At 41.1% G+C, this 27,486-nt stretch overlaps 1 protein-coding gene across 1 annotated transcript in view; it reads right to left on the bottom strand.

Annotated features, from left to right (window-relative positions):
- The window catches only part of ASCC1 (activating signal cointegrator 1 complex subunit 1), a 409,565-nt gene that overhangs the window by 179,941 nt on the left and 202,138 nt on the right, over window positions 1-27,486 (bottom strand). Inside the window, exons 8-9 of the mRNA XM_082268081.1 lie at window positions 21,355-21,479; window positions 13,731-13,810 (exon numbers count right to left, since the gene is read on the bottom strand). Of these exons, the coding sequence (XP_082124207.1) occupies window positions 13,731-13,810; window positions 21,355-21,479 (205 nt within the window). The remainder of the gene's footprint in view (window positions 1-13,730; window positions 13,811-21,354; window positions 21,480-27,486) is intronic.

Here is a 27,486-nt window from a genome sequence, read left to right as displayed (position 1 = left end):
AGATCTTCCAACTTCTGCAAAGGTAGATGGGTAAGATATTTATCATAGAAGTCTCTATACAAAAGAGTCACCTGGGCCCCTGTGTCAAGGAGGGCTCTTGTGTAAATTCCTTCCACCTGAACCGAGACCACTGGGGAGGGCCCGACCAAGTTAGTTGGGAATTCTCTTGATGTAGCCTTGTTATCTGATTCAGTTCTCTGTACCCTGGCCCTCTTCTCCTTTTTCTTCCTTGATCTAGGCCCCCGCCGAATCCGGTGTGCATTGACTTTCCTTCCCTCAGTAACCCGGAGTCTAGAACTGGGGGTGTTATATTTGGGTCTGACCCCCTGACTCAGTTTCCCTGATCCTGCACCACTTCTGGAGTCCCTTAAGACTGGCGGACACCCGGTTGACTCCTTCACCGGTGTCCTCTGAAGTTTCCCGCTGGCTCGCGAGGTTTCGCGGCAGCATTTCCTGAGCTGGGACATACCCTTCTAACATGCCCAACTCCCCCGCAGTTGAAACAAGTTAACAATCTTGCAGGCCGTGGCTCTGGATCTGTGCTGAGACTAACAGGTTCATCTGGCCTCTCCGATATACTCCCCTTGGGTAGAGTGGATACCTGACCAGTCAGGATGGACACCATTTCTATCAACTGAGACACTTGAGTCTTTAGGAGTTCAACTTGAGAGTCACCCTCTTCCACACTTATCACTCCAACCCGGGCAGTTGAGTCAAACTGCCGACTTTTCTTCTTGTTGTCCAACATGACCTCTTCCTCTCTGACCATTCGAATCAGATCGGGGTATTCTAGAATGCCGCCATCTCGACGAGTTCGTAACAGTATGGCAATGGGATCTAAAGGTTGAGCCCCTTTCAGAACCTGTCGTGCACGAGTCTCATCTATTTTCCGGGGGTCTATTCCTTTCTTTAACAGAATCTGGTGGATAATCCTATCCAGACGTTTAATGAATTCGGACAACTTTCCCCCTCTTCTTGATAACAGTGGTCCAACTGGTAGAGAAGTTCAGCCGCGTTCTCCGTCCGACCAAACACATCTTGCAGAATGTCCAAATAATCCTGTGCAGTGCAGTTCTTCTTGCTAAGCTTTAGATTACGTACAGCCTCTAATGCAGGTCCCCTTAAACTCTCTGTGATCCTCTGCTTCTTGTGCTGTTCTGGTACCTCCCATTCCTCCAAAGCCTGAGTGGCGGTATCTAGCCACTCTTCGAACCCATCTTCTGCTGAAGGCACAGGCTGTTTCCCAGAGAATGTCCGGAGCTTCCTATATCCAGTCATCAGATAGCTCGAGGAGTCCCTGCTACATTTTGCCACAATCTCCCCAAGAACAGCACACAGTTCTGAGCTAAAAGTCGACAAAGGTGATGACTCAGGATGCCCTTCTTGGACACCTTTTTCTTGGCTGGATACCCCAGGGGTGGTGGATGAGGGACCCGCAGTAGGAACTCCTGGATGTATCAGGAAAAGTTCTGTTTGGTCAATAGTTTTTACACTGTTTCCATTGAAATAATCAGGGACCCCTTTCCTCCACTCACACAGTGCATACGTGTGTGGGGCAGTGGTGTCAGTTTTTATGTCAATCACCCAGAATTTCCTGTCTGTGGATAGTGCCCTTAAAACAGGGAGGAGCTTTTCTTCAGTCCAGGCTTCTCCCTTGATTTCAACCACCAGGCCATTTTCCACTATGACATTCTCTTCCTTGCACCACTCAGCAGCAGCGACAGGATCCATTTCTGCGTGGGAGGGGATTCTGGGGCTGAGAGGGTTGTGTTGCAGGACTGTAGAAATCCCGGACGAGCCCCCACGTGTAGCACCACCCCCGCAGGAGCTGCTGATTATATTATTGGGTCTACACCCTGCCTAACAACCCAATCAAATTGGCTCGATCCCTCCTCAGGCACAACTGACCCAGAATAGGACTGGACTATCAAATGGATACACAGATTGGAATACAATACTTCACTATGCAACAATACCTTGTTACCTTCTTGAATGGTAGTCCTTCTGGGTGACACAATGGAACAACGCACAGGATTGTAATTAACCAAACTTAGTTTACTATATATCAAATTGAATAGGGGAGATACAATACAATACAATACAAGTCCATAAAAGGTTATTTAAAACAGCTTTAAAAAGGTAAAAGAATACCCCCACACTCCTCCTGCATTAAGGCTAGACACAGTACCAGGTAGGTGGGCCTATCTGAGTCCCTCCCCCAGAGTTCTCTTCTTTCTTGTTGATCTTCGCTAGCAAGGTTATTGAATAGAGCTCATTTGTAATCCAGATTAGGAATAAAGATCAAGAGAGAGAAAACAACGAGCTGTTAGTTGTCACCGCAGGGTGTCTGCGTAACTGAGCAATAACTTCTGCGAGAGAGATAAGCCTCTGGCGACTCCTTTACAGACCTTATTGTTTGTCTATGAGTCTCCTGAGAGAGTATGGTGATAAACCCCGGGGTTTTATCACCTCCTGCTGCGCTACCGCTATCTGTAGATAAAACTGTCTCTTCAGCAGATAAAGTCAGTTATTGGGCATGTGCCCTCTCACCAACAGAAGTTTCTCCTTCGCGCGCTTCCACTGCGGTCTCAGTCCTTTGGCTATATGCCAGCCGCGCGGGGTCCTTCTGGCGGATGACTTCCGGTCTCGGCAAACAGCAGTATGACCTCCAGGAATGTGCCTCGTGCTTGAGATGGGACGGTTCCACGTCGTCCCTCCAGGCTAAAAGGCTCTGGCCCAATATCCAGTGTCAGTCCTTCACTCTCGCTCGCTGGTTCCTCAGAGTCCAGCGCAGAAAGGCCCCCCTTCGCGCGCTTCTCTCTCCTTTAAATAACCTCCCCCATAGTGCCGTGCGGTGCAGCCGTGCACCCTGGATCTTGCAAAGCAGCCTGGGAGATGTAGTTTCTTCATCTTGTGAAAAGGAAGTCACAGCCCGGGAAATTCCATGCAGCTACCACTAGAGGGAGCCTAGTTCCTGGATCTTGCAAAGCAGCCTGGGAGATGTAGTTTCTTCATCTTGTGAAAAGGAAGTCACAGCCCGGGAAATTCCATGCAGCTACCACTAGAGGGAGCCTAGTTCCTTCCCACATATCAAACAGTGTCTTTAGGCATGTTTAACCCCGCTACACTAGTAATGGCGGCGACCTGCGTTTTTTTGCGGGACTGCAAAATTGCGGCGGACAGATCAGACCCTTAACTGACATTTTTGACACTTTTGGGGGGAATCGTGACATTACTACAGTAATCAGTGCTAAAAATATGCACTGTTACTCTAATAATGACACTGGCAGGGAAGGGGTTAACACTGTGGGTGATCAATGGGTTAAATGTGAGCCTAGGGGAGAGAGTCTAACTGTAAGGGGGTGGGGCTTATGGAATGACCATAGAAACCTGTGTTCCTACATAAAAGGATCACAGGAGCTCTGTGATCATTCCAGAGAGAACGATCAGCTGTGTTTACAACAGCTGACCGTTCTTCTCTCTCAGTGGGGAGCGATTGCGAGTGTCAGGCGGCAATCGGAGCCGCCTGCCCCGTGCATCAGATTCCCCACAGCAGAGTGGGGGCGGGAGCGCGCCACTGCCGGCGCGCGACCGACGTAGCGCTACCAGAATCAAGCGTAGGTGCTATGGACTAAGGCAAGTACACTTTCTATAAGGATATGCTTTGTTCTTTTTTTATTTCAGAGGTTAACAACCACAACAGCAAATTTATCAGTTACAAAGTTTCTTACCTGCAGACCCTCTTTTCATGATAAAGGCCAACCTCTGTCAGTCAACTGTCAAATACAAAAGCTTCTAACGCTCTCTGAAGTCTTTGCATTTGGCAATTGACTAACAGAGAGGGGAGTTAGGTGGGAAATGCATGGGTTAATTTCTAGTAAACCTGTTGTTAGAAAACAAATTGCAGAGTTTATTGTCAGTCTTGGTCCTGATGTCAGTACTCTTTTGGACTGTGTAGCTTCTAGAAAGTTCATAAGCAATGCCTTGTGGTGGGACCACATCTGCAGTTGCAGAAAGATTGCAGGACTAAAGGGAACATGAATTACAATGGGGCTTGTTGAAAGAGTCTAGATTGCTTTTGTGGGTGTTAGATATTTGCTCTACAAAATGTATTCTCCATTAATCATCTGTGCAGGAAGTAGGGGTGAAAACATTTTCAATATTTTAAGGGAAGACACTTATCCACAGTGCACATGTGTGCTACTAGTTGGTTTTAGTATTTCACGCAAGACTAGATATAGGATGACATTGACATATGCATCAGGACTATAGCTATATCTATGGTAGCTTCTATAGATTTTCTGATTTGATGAATCTTGCATCCATAAAGTAAACATATTCTGTGGCACTGCAGAACGCCCATTTGCGGTTTGAAGAAGGGTAACAGCAGGGCTCTGAAATTATACAGGTAACTATTACTACTACTGCCCTTTCTTCAGAAGTGACACTGTTATTTTTACAGTTGGCTATCCCATGTTTTTAGCTCCTGTGGCATTCTGCAGCTTAAACCTAGAGGTGGATAGAAGTCTGTCACTGAAGTTTAAATTGTTAAAGCTGCATGTATAGGTTTTAGGCCTTCCATACATTGCTTGATATTTAGAAAATTATTTGATCACTGATTCCCATAATCTGAGAATATAAGGGTTAACATTTGAAGAATGATGAGCAGGAGAATCAAAAGTGCTTTTGCTACCCAGAGATATTTCACCATGTTCCCTCATAATGAATGAGCTGGACTTAATGCAAGTTACATTAACATGCAACATAACCCACAGTAACACGCATGCAGTATTGCAACACAACAGATTAGGTAAGTCTGAATGGGCTCTGACTGTCTGTTGGACAGTAAGAAGCAATATGTCCACTGGAAGATGTATGCTAACATAATTTAAGAAATGCATATAGGAGTTACCAAGGCCAGTGACTACCCACTTACAACCAGAGATGTAGAAGCCTTTTTTGCATAATGATTATGTATGGAAAGACTTCCAGCTACTTCTGCACCCCTGGATAAATATTGAGAGTATTTAGAAAGAAAGCAATCTTCTAAATGAGTATACAGAGGTTTACATTGCACAAATGTAAATGTTATCATATTAAAATAGCCATAATAAAATCACAACAGTAGGTGCGTCAAAGTTCCCTCACGAGACCCAGAAGGGACATTAATATGAGCTGAGCTCAAACAAACCAGTTAAGCTACCCACACACACATCAAACCTGACCAATCCAACTGTTGTTTGGTGGACTCGGTGACAAGTTCTACAATTCCAAACTAAACTTATAAAAATGCAAATAGTTATTGACAGGATTATGGTACTTCAAAAGTAGGAAATGATTCCTATTAATTCAAATCGTATTTAATAAAGCAACTGTTGCATAACAAGAAAGATAGGACATGATAGTGAACTGTACTGCAAATTTAGAACATTTGTAATTTGAACAGTATATAGTTCTACGTTGCATGTCCCAATTTATCCTCCACGTCAGAGGTTTTTCTACTTTGCTTCAGAGGATCAGCATTACCAGTTTGTGGTCTTGCCATTCTGTCTGGACCACTGCCCCTCAAGTGTGCACAAACATTTTGGCCCCAATACTGGGTCTCTTAAAGGTTTAGGGGGTGTCCATTTTGGGGTATTTGGACAACCTGTTTCTCAGAGCAGTCGGCGCTCTAACTGTGGCACGATGTGGACCTTACAGTTAAGATGAGTTAAGATGTTAGCAAGGTTTGGCTGGATCCTCAGCCTTCAAAAGTCAGTCTTGCTAAGAACCCAGAGACTGGAATATTTAGGCCTGATATGGGATACAGTCTAGTTAAAAGATTTTCTTCCTCCAAAGCGTGTGCCTCCAAGAAGGTCAGGGGGCTGAGGAATCGCTCAGTCCGCACTTGCATGAGGGTGTTGGGGAAGATGATTGCCTCATTCAAGGCAGTTCCTTTTCCTCAATGCATTCCAGTTGGGAGTAGATTTGAAGCTGGCCCCGAGTACTATAAAGGGGCAGATTTCAGCCTTGGCAATATTTTTACAGAAGCCATGTTCATGGAGCCACATGTATGTTGCCTCCAACTGAATCTCCATTGCCTCCGTGGGGTCTCAACCTGGTATTGTCAGTCTTGCAGAGACCACCATTTGAGCCAATTGGGGAAATTCCATTAGTGCTTCTGACTGAGAAAGTTGTTTTCCTGGTCACTATTACATCGGCAAGGAGAATATCAGAATTGGCAGCTCACTCCTGTAGGGAGCCTTTTCTGATACTGCATAAAGACAAGGTAGTGCTTCATCCTTTTCTGTCTTTTTTACCAAAAGTAGTTTTGTCTTTTCATCTTAATTAGGACATTGTCTTGTATTTTTTTCTCCCCAGGCCTGAGTTGCCAGGGGATAGAGCTCTTCACACGTTGGATGTGGTACACGATTTAACGTTGTTTTTAAAAATTACTGCTGCAGTTAGGCAGTCGGATTCACTGATTGTCCAGAATATTGTAGGAAGGGTCAGCTGGCTTCTTAGTCAGACATTTCATGTTGGATTCAGCAGCCTATGACTTGAAAGGAAGGAATCTTTCATTTTGTGTGATGGTTAACTCTACCAGATGTGTAGGGGCCTTTTTGGCTATCCGTCATCAGGCCTCAGTGGAACAGGTATGCAAGGCTGCAACCTGGTCTTTTATTCACACCTATACAAGTTTTTATTAGGTGGATGTAATTGCCACTAAAGATGCTGCAATTGGTTGCAATGTCTTGAGGGATGCTGTGTAGCTTTGTCCTGGCAGTGGTGGCTGTGTCTCCCTCCTCTCATCGGCAGTGCTGTGGGACACCCCAGGTAGTCATGGTTATTAAGCCTGCTCTGTGTTTCCTGGTGCATGAAAAAGCAAAGCTGGATTTTTGTGCTTACCTGTAAAATCCATTTCTGTGAGTACATCATGGGGCACAGAGATTCTTTCCCTCTCTGTTGGCAGATATTGGTTGCTACAAAACAGATGCTCTGAGAGGTGGGTTTATATAGGGAATACTTTCTGTCTTTGTTTACCAGTGTCCATCCACCTATAGGTAGCACATAACCCAGGTAGTCATGTCTATTAAGGCTGTTCTGTGTCCTCTGATGTACTCCAAGAAATAGATTTTACAGGCAAGCACAAAATCCATTTTTTTACATGCACGCCAACATTACCATCTACAACTAAAAGATTTTGGAGTATGGCAATAAGTTACTGCACACAATCCCTAAAGACACATTTTCCAAAGGAAATGATATAACTGTAAGTGTCAGAAAATGGTAGCTACCTGCAAAACACAAATGCATCAAAGGTAGTAAAAATTGTGATATTTGAATCAATGCTCTGGAGAAAAATACCTCTAGACTAAATAACAGTAGAGATTTCTAGTGAGGCTGTAGCTGTGGATAAACTAGTAAAAATAATACACAGAGTGTGAGGGAAATGTTTTCCTTTACTATATATACTGATATACTCTGGAGCAAAACTGTATGTTATAATGTTTTTATGTATGTTACTTCTCGAACTTGCTCTTGAAGGGTGGGTATATATTGCTTGATATTTGCAAGTAGTGACACAGTTTAAAGTATAATTATTTGGCCATTATTATCGTGTGATTACAAGCACTTTCAAGCACTGAAAGTGCTTGTAATATCTGTTCACTACAAAAAAGAAATGATCCCTTCACTTTACTTGTACTGTAATTTCATAGGCCAAGATATGAAGAAAAACTACAGCTGGTACATTATGAAGATACACAGTAGTACTGTATTCTGGTGTCATTAGATTTTACCAATAATATTATCATATAATGCCAAAAGTTACAGGTTCAAGCACTTTTGCTATCAACAGTCACATGGCTAGATGGTCAATAATTACAAAGATGGTAGAAGAGCTAGAGATATGACTAGTGTACATGAGTTGTTGTGCTTTGTTCTGGACTTAAGTCTTTGAAGCATTTTTAAAGAACCTGGAAAATGAACAAAAGGTAAGTGGATAAAAAAAAAAAAAACATCGCCTCAAAAGCAACCCATTTTTTCCCGAAAGCACCTGAAGGCATGGTTTCCCATATCTCCATTTGACTTGCTTTCGAGTTTGACATGCAAATGAACAAGCCCATATGTTACTTGGTAAGCACAATGAATGCATGGCAATATTTGGTACCTGCTTTACAAAAGGCTCTTCAAACTAGTGATAAAAAATATATTGCGCTATTATTGATAGATTTATGTATTTGTTATGTGGATGGATCTATTGAGCTTTAGTATTCAAATAGTATGGCTGTGCCCTTGAGCAGAAGTGTACAATCAGTATTCTGGGTCAGCAGTTTAGATCACAAAACCTGTTCTTATGAAAGCTACTTATTATTTTAGCAACCTCAACATTTGAAGACCCTGAAAATGGCAATTCAACACTTAAATATGTTTTATTTAACCACCTAAATACCAGACACTGTAAGCCCCTTACTGTCCAGTCCAATTTTCAGATTTCAGTGCTGTCACACTTTCAGTGGCAATCACGCAGTCATGCATCACTGTGCCCAAATTAAATTGTTATTTTTGAGACAGATAGAGCTTCCTTTTGGTGCTATTTATTACCACTGGGTTTTTTTTTTTTTGCTATATAAAAAAAAAAAAAATACAAAAAATTCTGAAGAAAACACATTTTTCTTAAATTTTGTTTTAACATTTTGCAAATAAATTATTGTTTTCATAAATTTTGGCCAAAATGCTTTCTGCTAAATTTCTTTGTTAAAAATAACCCAAATTAGTATATATTATTTAGTCTGTGGGAAAGTTATGGTGTTCTCAAACCCTGGCTCTCCATTATTTACTGTACCCAACGCACCAATCCCCCTGCACCCTCTGGTAGCAGCCACGATCCACACAATTTAGTTTTCATTCCTCTTCTTCCCAAAACCAGCCTCCCCTTCTCCTCTACCCTGTAGAATGCCTGCTCCGTCTGAAAAAAACTCACTTCTTTAATCTTTCCTTTAATCTTCTAGCTGTTACCGAAACCTAGCTTCATGAATCTGACACACTGCTTCTCCTGCATACCCTCTCCCATGGTGGCCTTCTTTGGGCTCACACCTACAGATCCAGTGGACGGAAGGGAGGAGCCCAATCAATGACATTGCACTACACACCACCCTGACAACAACGGTTTACAGGGAATTTAATTTGAGCACACTTATTATAGTCCAGGATCTTCAGGGACGGCGATTTATCGCGTCTCAGTGACACCTGTTTTCCATACTTGTGGCTTGTGACCACAAAAATCCAAGAAATTCTAAAACCACAATTCTTCGTCACTGTTTTCTTACGAACGAATTGTGGATGGTGTGTCAATGACTGGGTGAACAGGCAGAATTATCAGATTTTGTTTTTAAGAGGATACATGTAATGTCTACGTGCAATGCCATGTGACTGATTTGAAGTGACACCTCCCATATCCCTAATGAAGGAAAGTTTGTGCTCTCTGAAATGCGTCGGTTAGAGGAAGTTACAACTTTATCATTGCATCATTCACAGTTGGTGTATTGTTAGTTCATTGCATCATGTAAACATTGTGTCGTGTAAACATTGCTATGTATCTTGTGCACTTTTTGTATATGTAACAATTTACATTTTTAATATGTACAAATAAATTATATTTTTTTTACAAATATTTCTCTACTTGCATTACTAAATATAAAGTGCCAAAAAAGTTCCAAACACTAAGGGGGAAACCATTTTTTGCACACTTCTCTTCAGAGAAGCCCATCCTGCCTCCACCTAACAATTGTACATTTATTTTCTCCATCAGCTTACCCCCCACAGTTATTACCTTTTGTATCACTTGACCCTCCCTTTTAGATTGTAAGCTCTAATGGGCCTTCCTGTATTGAATTGAATTGTAACTGTACTGTCTGCCCTCATGTTGTAAAGCACTGCACAAACTGTTGGCACTATATAAATCCTGTATAATAATAATAGAAATTGTATTTATATTTGAAAATTGATCAGTCCTGATGTGCTGATGGCCTATCTCTTGAGGCCTTAAAAAATGCCAAGACAGTACAAACACCACCCCCCCTCATGAACCCTTTTTGGAAAGTAGACAGTCCAAGGTATTTAGTAAGAGGCACGGTGAGTTTTTTTAAGTTGTAATTCTTTTGTCACAAATTTTTTTGAAAATTAAGAAATTCAATTTTTTTTTTGTACATATTGTCATCAGAGCATTGCATTGTCACCATAAGATTTCTATGGTGGTGATCAGGAACACTGACTGGTGACAGTATGTAAAAAATAATAATCATTTTTTTTTTACATCCTGTGACCAGAGCAGTACAGTGTCACAATAGTGACCAATTACATCAATCACATTCTACCAGGGCCATGCACAGCCAGCCCTGTACAACAATCTGTGTTTCTACAATGGGTCATAGGTCAGGGCGCTGCTCGCCTCTAGGGTGCGCACAAGGTGCGCAAATGGGAGGACATCATATGACGCCCTCCTGGGATAACAGTACTCCCGCCCGGCCATTATTTTACATTAAGTAGGCGGAAGGTGGTTTTAATAAAGCAGTGAAAGAGCAATGAAAGCAAGTGGACATAATGTTTAATTAATTCAGAGCAGACTTTTTCAACCAGGGTTCCATGGAACCCTAGGGTTTCTTTTGAAGCTGCTAGGGCTTCCTTGAAAAGTGAGCATTGTTGAATTGATCTTCTGTTTATGCTGAACATCAATGTATAAGAGCATTCTCCACTTACCATCAATAAAAGGGGCACATTTTTTCAACAAACTTACTAATCAGATGATTATACAACGTATCATGAGTTTTAGCTATAATAATTTATTAATATCATTTAAGCAGGGAATTACGAAAGATTGGAAAAAATATTTCAAAGTAAAAATATTGAGAAAGGCTGATTAAGAGCAATCAAAATAATGCAAGATTATTTCTGGGGTTGCTGGTCAATATTGTTTGATGTAATTTGTTTTCAATGTTCTTGTTCTGCTATATGAAAGCCAAGATAAGGTGTCAGAACAACACATTCTATGTGGATTCCTCATTAAAATGTTAAGCACCATTGGCCTAGACTATCACTAATGCAAGAACATATAGGCAAAGCTTCAGGATGATGCATGAACACAAGCTACTATTCTTTTATATACAATATGCTTACTATAGTAAATGTAGCCAAGATTAGGACTCTATCCAGTATGAAAAAGATCATGGTTATTAATATTCATAACCTAGTAGCTAGTAATTAGTCAAAATAGTGACATGCATTTCCCCAGCAATATATGTAAAAAAACTCTATGTTAAAGAACAGTATAAAAAAAAAAAAGAATCCTGTAAATTTCAACTTCCATTAGTTCACACACTTCAACTATTCATTCTCTGCAATCACTTTCAATTGTCAAACTACAGTCAAAGATGTGCTGGGCGATCTCGATTCACCATTAATTTATTTCCAAGCACGATATATAAATCATATGAGAGAAAGTTCAAATGACACCAGCACTGTATGCCCAGAAGCTCCAGTCATTTAGAAAATGAAAACTGAACCTGTAGTGGAAATCTGCTGGGCTGCTGTGAAATAAAATATTCAGAACTGCACAGTGATATTGGCTAGATACGCAAAACAAAATGTAATTTTCTTTACACTGTAACACATTGACATTTTTTTTCCCAACAATGATAAAGGAGAAGACAAAATCCAATGTATTATTTACATTGCAAAACCTTGATCTGATTAACACGTGTATGGTTTTCTACCTGCTAGCATACAACCAGATTTTAATGCACCACTGAGCTAGCAAGCCGAGAAATATAATGTGATGATACTGATTGGGTTAACAATAGGAGTGAATTCAACAGAATAAGAAATGAGTAGAACATGCAAAACTTATGTGTACTGCACGCTGTGTGAAATAGGGTATGTGTTCTCCATCATAAAAAAAAAAGAAGAGAAAATTCTCAGCAGAATTAGACACTGTTTCTTTGCATTGTGCATTGATTTACACATTTAACTTTTACAAATTCCTCTTTAAGAGGGTCTCTTTTAAAAAACAAGTATAATAAAGGCTGTCTATACACATACTGTAAGAGCTGCCATTCAAGGTGTAAGGCTTCCAAAACTGCAGAGTGTGTGGCACTTAAAAAGTGTTTCACCTATTACCTACTCAGATGTCACCTGGATTGACCAGTATAGCAAAACTGACCTTGGTCGTCATAATAATTAATCTTACTTAAATGCAGCCATATAGCCAAAGTGTGATACTTGTTTGTATGGCTAAATCTAAAGAAGTTGCAGCAATGTAAAGTTACAGCCACCTATTCAATTTCTGTGTCCCAGTGAACCCCAGGGATGATCCAATGAGCAAAATATGTAGAGAGAATTGTCTTCTGCCTTACCTAAAAAACATATATTTTTTTTTTTTACTTGTACCGTAGTGTAGATAAGCTTAGGTGAGCTCAGAGGACAGCCAAGCTTATCTCTACTACACTCTTCAGGGTAGCTCATTTGCTGCCCCACAGCTCATGACCAAACTCATCTCCAAAACTTACTTTCAGCCCTGATCTAGCAATCTTCAGTGCAGCTCCACTCTGAGCCACACAGCCATTCCTCATAAAATGGCCACTTTGCACTGCAAATGTGCACTGCATCACTATTTGTTCTCATGAGAAAATCATGGAGGCCTCAAGCGGTTGCTGGGAGTATAACCCTACCATAACAATAAATGGGGCTTGGCGTGCCCTGTACAAAGAGGCAATTTCTGGAGGAAAGGTTGTATGGTTCAGTAAAGATTGATGGATCTAAGATAAGGGTAAGTATAGGACCAGGTGGGCAGCACCCAGTTTCAAGTGAGGAATCTGGTAATGTAAGAGGTAAGTCTCAGCGCCTCCATTTAAAAGTCTAATTTTAGGATCTCTACTCTCCACTGAGGGCCTAGCATTGGGCTGCTGCACAGTGGGAATCTGCTTTATGTTGAAAAAATTCAAGGCCCTTGGTACAAAGTGAGCCTATGAAGAAAAATATCCCTGACCATACAGAAATTAGGATGATCAAAAGTACAAAAGTGTTTGCTAACAGCACTGTTAGTTTGGACAAATAGGGTACCTGACAGGTTTAGAGGTTACACCATACAGGTTTACTTTAACATATATCAAAGTGAAACCTAACAAAGGGCTGAAACTTACATTTCTTCTGCTGTATAATATATTAGAAAATTGAATGAGTATTCTTAAAACAAAAAAAATCATGTGTACCCAGCTTTAGCCTAGTGTGTATAAAATAATGTTCTTCCTGACTCCCTCCTATCTGTACAACCAAGCCCTATTGGGTGAAACATGTTGGAGGAGGCGGTCTCTGGGCAGTATTTTTTGAGATTCCCTGTGGAATGAACTGGTGACCTTTGTGATGTCATCAGTGTGCGGGTGTTTTTCATTATCCAATGTTAGCCTGTTCAAATATGTTGAAAAAGTCAACATTTTTAATGGGGTTTACTCAACCTTTTTCATGACTGTATATTCCAGTGTCATATACTATTTTAATAAGGCAGGCAGCACCCAGAGACTCAGACTGATGCTGTTTTGTTGTCAGATCAGTAATCTGTGCAAGGATATGTCACATGTAGAAGAGTAGTTATGCTCTAGTTTTAATAAATGTTAACAACATTTTATTTGGTTTATGTATAAATATAATGAGAAAATCATAAAGCAGCATATGGATCTAAAGTATTTCTTACTAACCTTCAGTACATTTCTGGCATCAAACGATTCTCTTTCTCTTTGGCCAGGCTTTCCAGGAGATACAGTACTTCTTTCTTCAGCTGTAACGAAAATAACTTTACTAGTTATTTAATTTGCCTTTGTAATCTAGCATACATAAAACTAGAGGGCTCTCTGTTAAAAGAAAAAAAAAAAAGGTCCATAAAATGAGGGTAGAGATACTGAAGCAGTTTATATAAAAGGTAATAAAACATTCCAACCAAATGCACATGTAATAATAAAGCGATAAGCCTTGCTAAATGTCTAAGCCCTGCTGAGTGTTTTATTTTTTTATCAATCATAATTTCAAGAACATATTACACATATATTACTGCATTACAAGAGAACCTTATATTAAAATAATAATGCAGTCTATTTAGAGTACAGAGCTGCATGCACAGAAATTGTCTTCAGTAGGGGTGAGGTTTAAGTTCAGGTCTACCATGGAATAGAGGCAAACCCTGCCTTGCTCATAATTATGAGTGACGCACTCCTAACCCAGGCACTCAGTGTATTTTTTTACACTTAAGTTTAAACATAATTAAAATAAAAAAAATGTGACTGGGCTATGTGGTCAAAGAAATAATAAATATATATAATAAGAAAGCTGCTAGCACAAAATATAGAATATATGATATCCATATTCAGTTTACCCAAAAAATGGCCATGCTAATCAATCAAAACAAACAATTACATTTTCCACATGATCAATAATGAAATAACAAAAATATGGTGGACAAATCAAAACCACTCAGTAAAGTGTCACACAAACCAACCACACACAATTAGTGACATTCAAAAGTGACATTAAACAGTGCAAAGTTCATACACATAATCCCAGTCATGCTGTGACTTGGATTACCAGTGTAAATATCTATCTTTATGTGTACTTCATCAAGTGCCCCTTCCACCTCCACTTCCACATAAAGGCTTACCAAGAGCAAACATGACCCCCAAAATACGAGAAGTCAAAAAAGGAACATTATGTGATTTTTAGGAAACACTGTTCAGCTCTCAAAAACAATAAAGTGTTAGGTCCTCTTTTTTGAATAAGCCCCATATCCTGTTTAAAGGAGTTCCATCCAAGGGAGACAAGATTGCTCCCAATGTGTGGACCCTTTTTTCATAATTTGAAAGGGTTATTTTCCCTGTAAAGAATGTACAGTTTGCAAAGTTAATGGTTTGCATAAGAACAAAATAACATTCTCCCAATCCACTGTAACTTTCAAAGTGTATTCATTTAAATCCTCGATTACCTGTGTCACATGTAACGTGGTATATTTATTGCAGTGGCTTTGCGACATGCATTATGTGGGAAGGACTACCCGAGCCATACATGTTCATCTAAATGAGCATGTGGGAAATATCAAGAGAGGTGTCAAACGTCACAGCATTTCAAAGCATTACGCACGTGTTCATAACAAGGGCCCCAACGGAACACTCTTTTTGGGAATTGACAGATATATACCACATTGCAGGAGCAGTTCTATCAAAAAGGGGGGGGGGGGGCATATAAATGTATAACTTGCTTTGGTAACCCTTGATTTGGAAGTGGCGGTGGAGTGGCATTTTGTGAATTACACATGAAGATGGATAAATACACGGTTAATACACAGTTAATCACAGCATTGGGCATTTTTGCCATTCCCTGTGGAATGAACTGGTGACCTTTGTGATGTCATCAGTGTGCGGGTGTTTTTCATTATCCAATGTTAGCCTGTTCAAATATGTTTATAATAAATACTTTATAATAAATATGTTTACATAAATACTTTATGTATATGGACTTTGAACTGTTTAATGTCACTTCCGATTGTCACTAATTGTGTATGGTTGGTTTGTGTGATGCAATTAAGGATTTATAGAGCCCACCCCAGCCCATCAGAACTACGTCCATCGTTACCTTAGGGAAGGTACGGTTTTGTATGCTTTCCTGAATTCTAGGGCTAAGATGGAAATCCACCATACCAGGGAGACTTTTTCCTGGCTGGATAGCAGTAGTGGGTGATCCAGAAATAAGATCAGCTTGTTCCATTTAGTGAGAATGTTAAATGCAAGGGTTTTGAATGAAACTGAGCAATGGGGAACACTTCAAAGGAGGCTACCAAGAGCCCCAAAAATTACGTACAGAAGCAAGTCGTGGGATGTCTCGTTGACCTGAGAGTCTGGCAACTGGACCTCAGCAGAGCAATCTTTTCCTGAGGAATGAAAATTCTTTGCCTAGGGTGTGTCAAAGGCTAACCCCCCCAATACTCCAGACAATGGGAGGGCTGGAGGTCATACTTTGTAAATTTGATCACGCATCTAAAAGTTTGGAGGAACTGGACTGTCCTTTTATTGTTGGAAAACAGGACTGTGGCTGAGAAACCTTTCAGGATAAGATTGTCTAGGTACCCAATGATATGGATTTATTGGGATCTTAGTGGAGTCAATACTTTTGTGAAGACTCTTGATGCAGAGTAGAGCCTGACAAATTGAAAAAAGCATAGAAAGCATTGGTGTGCAGGAAAGATGGAAATAAGGAGATGGGCATCTTGGATGTTCACTGAAGACTGCAATTCTCCTTATCTGAGAGAAGAGATGACAGATCTTGTGGACTCCATGCGGAATTTGGGGACACACACATATATATTTAGGGATTTTAACTCCAAAATGGAGAGAACATCTTCATTCAGCTTGGGACCTGTAAATAGGTTGGACTAAAGCCCTTTGATTCCTTCCTCTGCAGGAACTGGACTACTTGTGCCTGAAGTTGATTTAGAGCTGCCCACAAATCTGTCTGTGTTTGAGGTGAAGCTGGCAGATTGAAGGTAAGGAATTGAGGAGGGGCAAGGATAGAAACTATGTTTTGTAGCCCCTGGAAATGACAGATTGGACCCAAAAGTCCGGAATGTCTCTGATTCTGATGCTGGTGCAAATGCTAACAGATGTCTCCCCTGCTGCGGACACTGAGGATGTTCTTTTATCCTGAAGACGTCTTCTGGGTAAGTTTGTGGGGTTTTGGGGTCCAAGGAATTTGACTAAAGAATGGATTTGCTTTTGACTTAGAGGAGGATGCCTGGTTGGGTTTAAAGAACCCCGTTCTATGAAAAGAGATAGTAGCCATGGGAATGGTAGGCTTAGGCTGTATTTGTGGTATAGAAGTACTAGCGACTCTGGCTAATTAGGAAAAAGCTTGTTACATCAGCAGAAGTGAAGCATAGCTGATGTGCAGACTGTCCCACAAACCTTTACCAGCAGGCAAAAGGAAGGGGGGAGTCACTGATAAAAGACAAAAAAACAATATATTTAGAAGTATATTTTTATTATATATACATTTGCCTTGCTCAAATACTACAAATGACTGTCTAAATGTATGTGCTGACCTTACATGGGCTTTATATGTGTAATTTAAATGTTTCAGAAAAATCTTTACCTTAAAACCTAACCTTTAAACTTAATCTTGACCCCCAAATCTAAGGCTAGATTCACACATATGCGGCGCAAATTGAAGCTCTGTTTTCACAGCTAATTGACAAAGTAGTTCAGTGTTTCAGGTCAGTTTTTGAACAGTATCAGGTCAGGTTTACATCAGTATCAGGTCAGCATTTTATCCTGTTCACAACTGAATGACATGTGTGATTCAGAAGCGGTCCCATAGAAGTCAATAGGCCTGAATTTGCACCTGAGCCGGACCGCACTGCTCAGAAAACTGATAGGACTGCTTTTCAATTCCCACTGAATCCGCACTCCAGTTGCACCAGACATATGTGAACAAGCACAAAAGAAAGCAATGTTCTTTCACTTCTAATGCGAATTCGATGCGGTTCAAAGCGCATCCAATTCACATATGTGTGAACCTAGCCTGACCCTTACATTCAACTTTAACTTTTAGCTACTAATGTATTCCTTAAACTTAACATTAACCTCTAAGGCTGAACACATTGACTTGGGATTGACTTAAATATTAATCGCAATTACTATAAACCAGAAATCGGTGTATCCAATAATTTAACCAATCTGTATCATGAATAAAACTATAGGTGCAGCACTATAAAATGTCCAGATTTTAAAATCTGATATATAGAAAACGTCCCAAAAAGTCCAGTCACATCCAAGTTCAATCCTTTAAACCACAGAGGTATAGCTGGAAAACCTATAGAGCCCAGTGCTTCAGAGGGTAAGATAAAGCCATCAACCTCACCCGATCACACCGCCTCTTACCGCCTGGCATGGACCCCACACAAGGAGGTCAAGAAGGCAGTTTGTATTATAATCCTGGATCCATTATCTTATGTGGATGATTCACCTACTCCTATGCCTACATACTATGGAGAGGCTTTTCTCATTTATGTGATCATGTTTGTGATACATGTGGAGAGGAGAAATAGGAGCAGGTTTCAAATAACAATTATTTCTGAGATCCTAGGAGGAGTGTGCAAGCAAACATGTTTGATCTATAGGAATATATAGGTCTAACTTGAAGGGAAGGGGTCCACCCATATTTTGGAAGAAAAAAGGCTAGGGAGGAGCTGTGAAGTGTGATGTCATCGCGCAGCGGAACGTGGCGGCCATCTTTCTGGTTGGAAAGGCTGAGGTTTTTAGGATATGCTGTTTTATATCTACTTAAGCGTGAGTACAATACTTTTCATACAATAAATTTGAGTCTGATATACTACACGATGAGATGCATTCCGTTTTTCCCACGACATTGGGGAGATTCTAGTGGAGCCTATCTGGAGAGTGCAGTTGTAGGAGGAGTAGGCGAATCATCCACATAGGATACCGGTCCGGGATTATAATACAAACTGCGCTCTTGACCTCAGAGTGTGGTGTTCATGCCAGAAGGTAAGAGGCGGTGTGATCGGCTGAAGGTGATGGCTTTATCTTTCCCTCTGAAGCACTGGGCTCTATACGTTTTCCAGCTATGCCTGTGTGGTTTGATGGATTGAACTTGGATGTGACTGGACTCTTTTGGGACATTTTCTATATATTTAAGATTTAAAAATCTGGACATTTTATAGCGCTGTACCTATAGTTTTATGTGTTTTTAGATTGTTTGTCTAGCAATTTTGTGCTAGCAGCTATTACCGTGTTTCCCCGAAAATAAGACCGGGTTTTATATTAATTTTGTCTAAAAAAACACACTAGGGCTTATTTTCAGGGGATGTCTTATTTATAAACCTTAGTTAAAGTCATTGTAAAATTATGTAATCAATTTTGTAAAAAGATTGTATAATGTGCAGTGTGTCTCCTCTTGTAACCTTATTTTAGAAAATACCTTATTGACGGCGTGGCTGGGCGCTCACATGACCCGCCGGAGCTCTTCTTCCTCCGAATACTGCAGAGGGAGAGGCCGTCAGCCCTGCTCTGAGCACTGCAGAGGGAGAGGTCGTCAGCCCTGCTCTGAGCACTGCAGAGGGAGGGGCCACTGACGTCAGCCGGAAGGAGAGGAGAAGCTCTCCAGCAGGTCACGTGAGCACCCAGCGGCGCTATAAATGAGGTATTCTCCCCAATACAAAAAGAGACACACTGCACATTATATAATCTTTTTACAAAATCGATTACAGATTTTTACAAAGACTTTAACTAGGGCTTATTTTAAGGGAAGGGCTTACCGGTATATTGCAGCCATCCCTGAAAATCACACTAGGTCTTATTTTCGGGGTAGGGTTTATTTTTGGGGAAACAGGGTACATCTATATATATGTTTGCCATCTACACCTAGCGCAGCTCACTGTTGTTTAAAATCAATCTGAATTGAATTATGATCGGTTCTTCAGCATTTGTTAGAGCAATTGAGAAACTTCTGAAATGGCCCATCGATACAGCAGGGTCAAATTTGATCAGGGGCTCTCTAAATGGTTTGCTGATTCCTGGTGCAATGCTTTACAGGCTACAAAATTTAAAAAAAAGTGCATTTATTTTTTTTTTTAGAGTAAACTTATCTTTTAAATTTAAACTGCAGTGATAAGGATAAGGATTTTGCACTGAAAACTGTAGCATCACACTGATAAGATATTCAAAACAGTTCCAAAAAAAATCTCAGAGCCATATTTTCTGCATCCAAACATTTGCATTGAAAGCTATTGACTCCCTATTTTCCCCAGCTGTGGAACTAGGGCTGAACGATATTCGATGTAACATCGAATATCGTGCTGCAGGAGTGGGCGATAGTCACATCGCTGGATCAGCCGATATTGGGGACTCACAGTGAAGGAAGGTAGAAGAATACAGCCTGACCGTCCCGCATGTTAAGTCCGTCCTGCAGCTCTCCTGACTGAGCGGTGAGCAGCGGCACAGGGAACAAATCACGCGTGCCTGCACACCTGATTGGTTCGCTGTGCCGCGCTCACCGCTCGGTCAGGAGAGCTGCAGGACGGACTTAACATGCGGGACGGATGTCGGCATTGTCGGGCTGTATTCTTCTACCTTCTACCACAACTGTGAGTCCCGATTTCTCTGCTTATAGATCTTCCCGTCCAATGGCAGGCACTGATTTCTGATGGTTCAAGTTCTCCTCGCCGCTGTGCCAGTCTTTTATGTCTTTTTCTATTTGTCTCCGGCTCCCCGTCTGTCTCCTCCAATTTCTTCTGTCTTACCGTGTCATTCTGATTTACCTTCTCGCCGTACAATCTCACAGTTTACCATTTAGAATCGGAATTCGGAATTATTCGAGAATTGGGAGGGTGGGGATTGTGTGCAGTGTTAGCTATGTAAAGTTGAACTAGCCCTTCAAGTGCAGAAATGAAACCTATTGCAGCTCACCTGTCTGTAGAGGTGTGGGGGGGGGGGTCTAAAATAGTTTTTTTACAATTTATTTTTCTTCTTTATTTTCACCTGCTGATCCTGCTAGGAACATACTTCTATTCCTAGGGTGACAACCGTACTGTATCTAGGAGGAGCAGCGTTGTCACTCTAGGAAGGAAGTATGTTAGGAGTATATAACACCTCCCCCTCTCTGTAACATGGGGGGGGGTTAGTCAATAGAGATAGCTGGGAACAATGCTGAATGATAACTGTCCCCAGAGGAAGAGAGCATAGGAAGTTATCAGTTCACAAGACCTCCTCATCATCGCAATACTGCTTTTTATTGTATAGTATATGTGTGTTTTAACCCTGTATTTAGCCTGGATTGATGGCTCTCTCAATATCGCAATATATATCGTTGGGAAAAAAATATCGTAATGTACTTTTTTTCCAATATCGTGCAGCCCTATGTGGAACCTTACCATTCTGTTGCATCTTCATAATAAAAAGAAAACTGACAATTATTCAAACACTTTAGTGGACATACCGAACGGCTGGAAATATAAAATTGTAATTAAAAGGCCACCCAGCATACTTGCCAAGTAAACAAACATTTAAGCATCAGTTATGATTCTCTGATGTATCACACACATGATTTGAATGAGTTTGTATTTAAATGTAAAAGTAATAAAAATATTTCTCGCTATAACTGTACACATTATTTCATATTTTATCTCTAGTTCATTCTCAATACACTCTAGTATAAACTGTATTACATCACACAAAAACCAAATCAGGCAGACAGGTATGGTTGATCATATGAACAATACATAGATTCTCTTTTTGATATCAATACTTGTAAGACATATGCACTTGCCTAGGGGGTCTCTCCGGAACAGTGTATTCATAACTGTTGCATGAAGTTTTACCCTGTCCCATTCTTTTAACATCAGCCCCGAGCCCAGAAATCTCTGCATAAGACGGTCCGCTATGAGCTGCAACCTGTGCAGGGAGAGAGAATACATATTATTTTATGTCAGCTCAGTCTACCATTTACAAAGTGTAGTGACTGAGAAGAAAAGGTGCGAGTATCCTAATTACAGCAGCAGAATAAAGCACAAGCCATCCGAACAAGACAAGAGGAGCCCCTTGATATAAAATGCGAGTGTGTGCCAGGGCAATTGGCAAGTTTGTTTTAGAACATTTAGTAAGACTGCAGAGATATAATTTCTGTACATGATTAGAAATATCCTACAAACTAACTTGGTTTTAATGTGAAATTACTTTGTCATTTAATCATAGTGCAAGAGAACATCATTTTTTTCCTGGCAAAATAAACAACAGGCTGGGGACAACTGTGTTTGAAAATCGATTCTTCTTCCAAGATTGGTTGATTAGAGGGTGAATGCAGAGGTTGCAGACTGCCCACAGCCAAATAATTATTTTCTGATCCTGATGGGGATCATCTAATGCCTTGATTACTTTATCCATCTGTTATCATAATACTTTCTTCAGGCATAATGTACCCAACAGAACTCCCATATATTTTCATATCCACCTAGTCCTGCAGCAAACTGCAGTGTGATATATGTAGTCATGTACCCTTTATTTACAAAACCAGTGCAAGCAAATACGCGTTATTGGCTGTGACATAGTGCAGTCAATATTACATTTTAAACAGACCTTTTTTCACCCACCCAGGGCAGAGTAGAAGGTTCACTTAGCTTTCTTTTTCCTAGAAGCATTTACTCACCTTCCTTTGCTCTAGCAAGAGCAGCCCGCATAGATGTGAACTTAGACTAAGATTGGCCTCCTTGAATGGTAGTTCAGGAAAGTGAGGTTTTACATTGGGTCCTTTCCATGTGGGGCCAAGGGAGAAATCCATAGTTTCCTTTACCTAGTCCCAGCAGTAAGGCTCCATTAACATATAGGCATTTCGGATCGCGGGCAGAATTGGCGCGATTCTGACCGCGATCCCGAACCATTGCAAGTCGCGGGACGCCCGTGCGATTCTCGTGACTTGCAATGGCACCCCTAACACGGCACAATAATTCTTTTGGGCGAACGGCGTTCCACGATTCTGTTTGCGTGATATTACCGCGATCCGCCGGGTGACAATTGCGGCAAAATCGCGACACATTTGGGGTGCCATTGCAAGCGACAGGAATAGCACGTGTCCCGCGACTTGCAATGGTTCGGGATCGCCGGCAGAATCGTGGCAATCCGAAACGCCTATATGTGAATGGAGCCTTACTGCTGGGACTAGGTAAAGGAAACTATGAATTTTCTCCTTGGCCCCACATGGAAAGAACCCAATGTAAAACCTCACTTTTCTGAACTACCATTCAATGAGGCCAATCTTAGTCTAAGTTCACATCTATGCGGGCTGCTCTTGATACATTTTTGCGGCTCGTTTTGCAGTGCGTTTTGCAGTGCGTTTTGCGTTTTCAACCACTTCTGGACCAAGCCTTTTTCTGACGCTTGCTGTTTACAAGTTAAATTCAGTATTGTTTGCTAGAAAATTACTTAGAACCCAAACATTATATATATATATATATATATATATATATATATATATATATATATATATATATATATATTTTTTTTTTTTTTTTTTCAAGCAGAGACCCTAGAGAATAAAATGGAGATAATTTCAATACTTTATGTCACACCGTATTTGCTCAGAGGTCTTACAAACGCAATTTTTTTTTTGGAAAAAAGACACTTTTTTGAAAAATAAAAAAAATAAAATAGTTAAGTTAGGGCTCTTTCACACGGTCCGCTCCGTAGGCGGATCCGTGTTGCTCAGCAGGGATCGATCCACGATCCCCGCTGAGCCGGACGGATGACAGCTCCGTCTCCGCTTGCAGAGTGGAGAGGGAGGTGTCTCAGCCCCCGCTGCCCTCTATGGGGGATCGGATGAGAGCGGACCGCCTGTCCGCTCTCATCAGATCCGATCCGCTCCGATTACTGAACGGATGGAAAAATAGGGTTTCCATCCGTCCAGATTTCAAGCACAGGATCGGATGCGGATGGCAGCGGGTGTCAGCGGAGGTGTCTCCGCTGACACCCGCTGCCCCATAGAGCTGCATGGAGGATCCGATCAGATCCGCCTAAAAAACTGACAGGCGGATCTGATCGGATCGCCCGTGTGAAAGAGCCCTTAGGCTAATTTTTTTCTATAAAGTGAAAGATAATGTTACGCCAAGTAAATTGACACCTAACATGTCATGCTTCAAAATTGGGCACGCTCGTGTAATGACAAACATTGGTACTTAAAAATCACCATAGGCAACGCTTTAAAATTTTTTACAGGTTACCAGTTACAGAGGAGGTCTAGGGATAGAATTATTGCTCTTGCTTTAACCACTTTACCACTAGAGGATTTTGCTGTCTTACGTCTGGGCCACTTTTTGCGATTCGGCACTGTGCGACTTTAACTGAGAATTGCGCGGTCATGCGATGCTGTACCCAAACAAAATGTATGTCCTTTTTTTCCCACAAACAGAGCTTTCTTTTGGTGGTATTTGGTCACCTGTGCGATTTTTACTTTTTGAACTATAAACAAAAAATAGCGTTTATTTTGAAAAAATAATATTTTTTAAATTTTTTTATATGAAATCCCCCCCCCCCCCCCAAAATGTAAAAATCAATTTTTTTTTTAATTTTTGGCCAATTTGTTTTATGCTACCTAGGTTTGGTAAAAAAAATCACAATAAGCGTATTTTGATTGGTTTGCGCAAAAGTTATTGCGTTTACTAACAAAGGGAAAGATTTCTGTCATTTTTGGCGTTTTTTTTTTAACGCGTAATGGCGGCGATCTGCGATTTTTTTTGCGGGACTGCCACATTGCGGCGGACAGATCGGACCCTTGACTGACATTTTTGACACTTTTGGGGGTACCAGTGACATTACTACAGTAATCAGTGCTATATATATGCACTGTTACTGTAAAAATTACACTGGCAGGGAAGGGGTTAATTTTATTGGAGAGAGAGGGGTTAATGTATGCCTGGTGCTTACTAACGTGTGTGGGGGGAGGTGACTGTGTGACACAAGGACAGATCCAGGGTTCAGCTATGCTTGTGTTTACACAAGCGGGCGGATCTCCAAGCGAACGGGTAAGAGCCGCTGCTCCTCCCCTGGCCCGACTGAATACAGCGGGAGCGAGCCTCCGGCGGCGCGCGCGCGCCGCTGAGAAAGGGGAGTGTCTGGCGACGTAGGTTTACGTCGCCAAACGATAACGAACCACTTTGCCGCAGTAGGCTCAACGTGAGCAGACGGCAAGTGGTTAATGATCACGGCAATACCTCACATGTGTGGTTTGAACACCGTTTACATATGTGGGCGTGACTTGCATATGCTTTCATTTCTGCGCGTGAGCTCGGAGGGATGGGGTGCTTTAAATTTCTTTTTTCTTCTTGATTTAACTTTTTATTTCTACACTGTCCCTTTAAAAATTATTAATTTTTGATCACTTTTATTCCTATTACAAGGAATGTAAACATCCCCTGTAATAGAAATAAGCAGAACAATTCCTCTTTAATGTGAGATCTGGGGTTAAAAACACCTCAGATCTCACATCTACCCTTAAAAGCAATATTGTTGCTTCAGTCCTCCAAGCCCATAGAGTCGAGTGAGGGCAAGATGGCCTAGGACCTGAAAGGATCAGACTGTTTTCCCCGCTACCAACAATGCCCATAAGCGGGGAAAACATCTGGGAAACTGCGGGAGGATGGTGGGCACTTCTCCTGTCGCCCATAAAAGTGATCCACTGGCAAGTCCGCCACTGGGACCACTTCTAAGTAGGGATCAACCGATTATCGGCAAAGGCGATATGTCGAGGGCTGATATGCACTTTTCACGATATATTGGAGGTTACCGATATTGCCGATATTTCGGGAAAGTGCAAGTTCCGGAGTGATGCCTGCAGCTAGAGGCATCACCCTGGTACCGGCATCCATAGCCGACGGTCGGCTGTCTTGTAATGACAACCGATGCGGCTGAGAAGCAGCTCGGCTTTCATTGCAAGGAGCGGGAGGGGACGTCCCCCCTCCCCCCTCCCGGCGCTTTCTGCGGCTCGCCCGGGTCTCCCGCAGGCAACCAGCCTGCACGGCCGCCGAAGACCCGATCAAAGCCGCATTCTGCTCTGATCAGGTCTCCATGCAAAAACCTGGAAGTAATGTCATGAGTGACATCACTTCCAGGTACTGTCTGGCGCCACATTCAAAAAAATGACAGCATTCAAAATAGCCAAACTTGGCGTTTTGAATGCTTTTAAGTGAAGAGGAGGGGTTTGGGGTATTTTTAAATGTACAAAAATATCGGCCGATACCGATATGCATTGGCCAAAGTATCGGCAATGAAAAACAGATATCGGTCGTTTACTACTTTTAAGTAGTGGCGTAAAAAAAAGTGGGTGGTCCAGAATTGTTAAACCCTCGTTCTTTTTTTAATGCGCTTTTGCTTGCAGTTTTCATGCATTTTGAATTTTTTTCCCCTTTAAAAACACTGTATATAGCTGGTTGCTTGCTAGGGAGCGAACTGGGAAGCTGGTCATCGTGCCCTTAACAACTGATGTGTCATCAGCTGTCAGCAGGAATCCCCGCTGACAGCTGAATGTAAAAAAAAGAATTGCTGGCTAAAATAAACTGTGAAGAAAAAACAGCGTAGGGTCACCCCCAGATCCACACCAGGTCCCTCGGGTCTGGTATGAATTTGGAGGGGAAGCCTACTCCAAAAACTAAAAAAAAAAATGGAGTGGGTCCCCCCCCAAAATCCATACCAGACCCTTATCCGAGCATGCAGCCTGGCAGGTCAGGAAAGGAAGGGGTGACAAGTGCGCCCCCTCCTAAACCATACCAGGTTACATGCCCCCAGCATGGGGGGGATGCTTTGGGCCAGGGAGGATGCTTTGGGGCGGGGAGGGCTGCCCTGGCAATGTTTATAACCTACTGCAAAAATCAGTCTGGCACTGTTTATCTACAACACTGCTCAAACGGGAATACAGAAAGTTACATTGAAACATTGTAACTTTCTGTCTATACATTTACAGAATAAAGCGATCAACTTCGATCTGCAAATGAAGACAGTTAAAGCAACCCTGACAATTAAAAAAAAATGTTTTTTTTTCTAAATAAATGTTCCTCTGTTGAACCCCCATATTAACCCCTTAGGTTACACTAATTAGCACTAAATAACTCTGTATTATCTTTCTCCATTCAATTGTAATTTTCCTGGTGATTTTCTTTTTCTATTTTATGAACTAACAGTTACATTTTCTTCTGTTTTTTTTTTCATTTTGCTTTGTTCAATAATATTTTTATGTCTTTAACATATAATTTACACGTATAACACTGAAAAATCGCAAATTTGAAAAAACCCACTTTACTTCATCTGTAAATAACTTTGCAACGCTTTGTACCAAAATCATAATTTTAGTGTTGATTTAAACAGGATAAATTACAGAAAAAAATGTACACTTTTTTACGTGCAGTAACATTATATATGTTTAACCACTTCTGGACTGGAAGGATTTACCCTTTAATGACCAGGCCATTTTTTTGCAATACGCCAGTTATTTTAACTGATACTTCCGCGGTCGTGCGACACTGTACCCAAATAAAATTGATGTCCTTTTTTTCCCCACAAATAGAGCTTTCTTTTGGTGGCATTTGATCACCTGTGCATATTTTATTTTTTGCGCTATAAACAAAAAAAGAGCGACAACTCTGAAAAATAAACAACATTTTTTTATTTTCTGCTATATAACATTCCTAATAAAACATTTTAAAAATCAAAATTTTTTCATCATTTTAAGCCAATTTGTATCCTGTCACATATTTTTGGTAAGATTCCAATAATCGTATGTTGATTAGTTTGCGTAAAAGTTATTGCGTTCACAAATTAGGGGAAAGATTTATGTCATTTTAATTATTTTTTTACTAGTAATGGCGGCGTTCAGTGATTTTTAGCGGGATTGCGGTGGACAGATCAGACAACTAACAGA

This window comes from Pelophylax lessonae (genome assembly GCF_965119305.1).
Source record: "Pelophylax lessonae genome assembly, chromosome: 9".
NCBI lineage: Eukaryota > Metazoa > Chordata > Amphibia > Anura > Ranidae > Pelophylax > Pelophylax lessonae.
The sequence above is the reverse complement of the archived record's forward strand: the minus strand, read 5'-3'. Positions and strand labels throughout refer to the sequence as shown.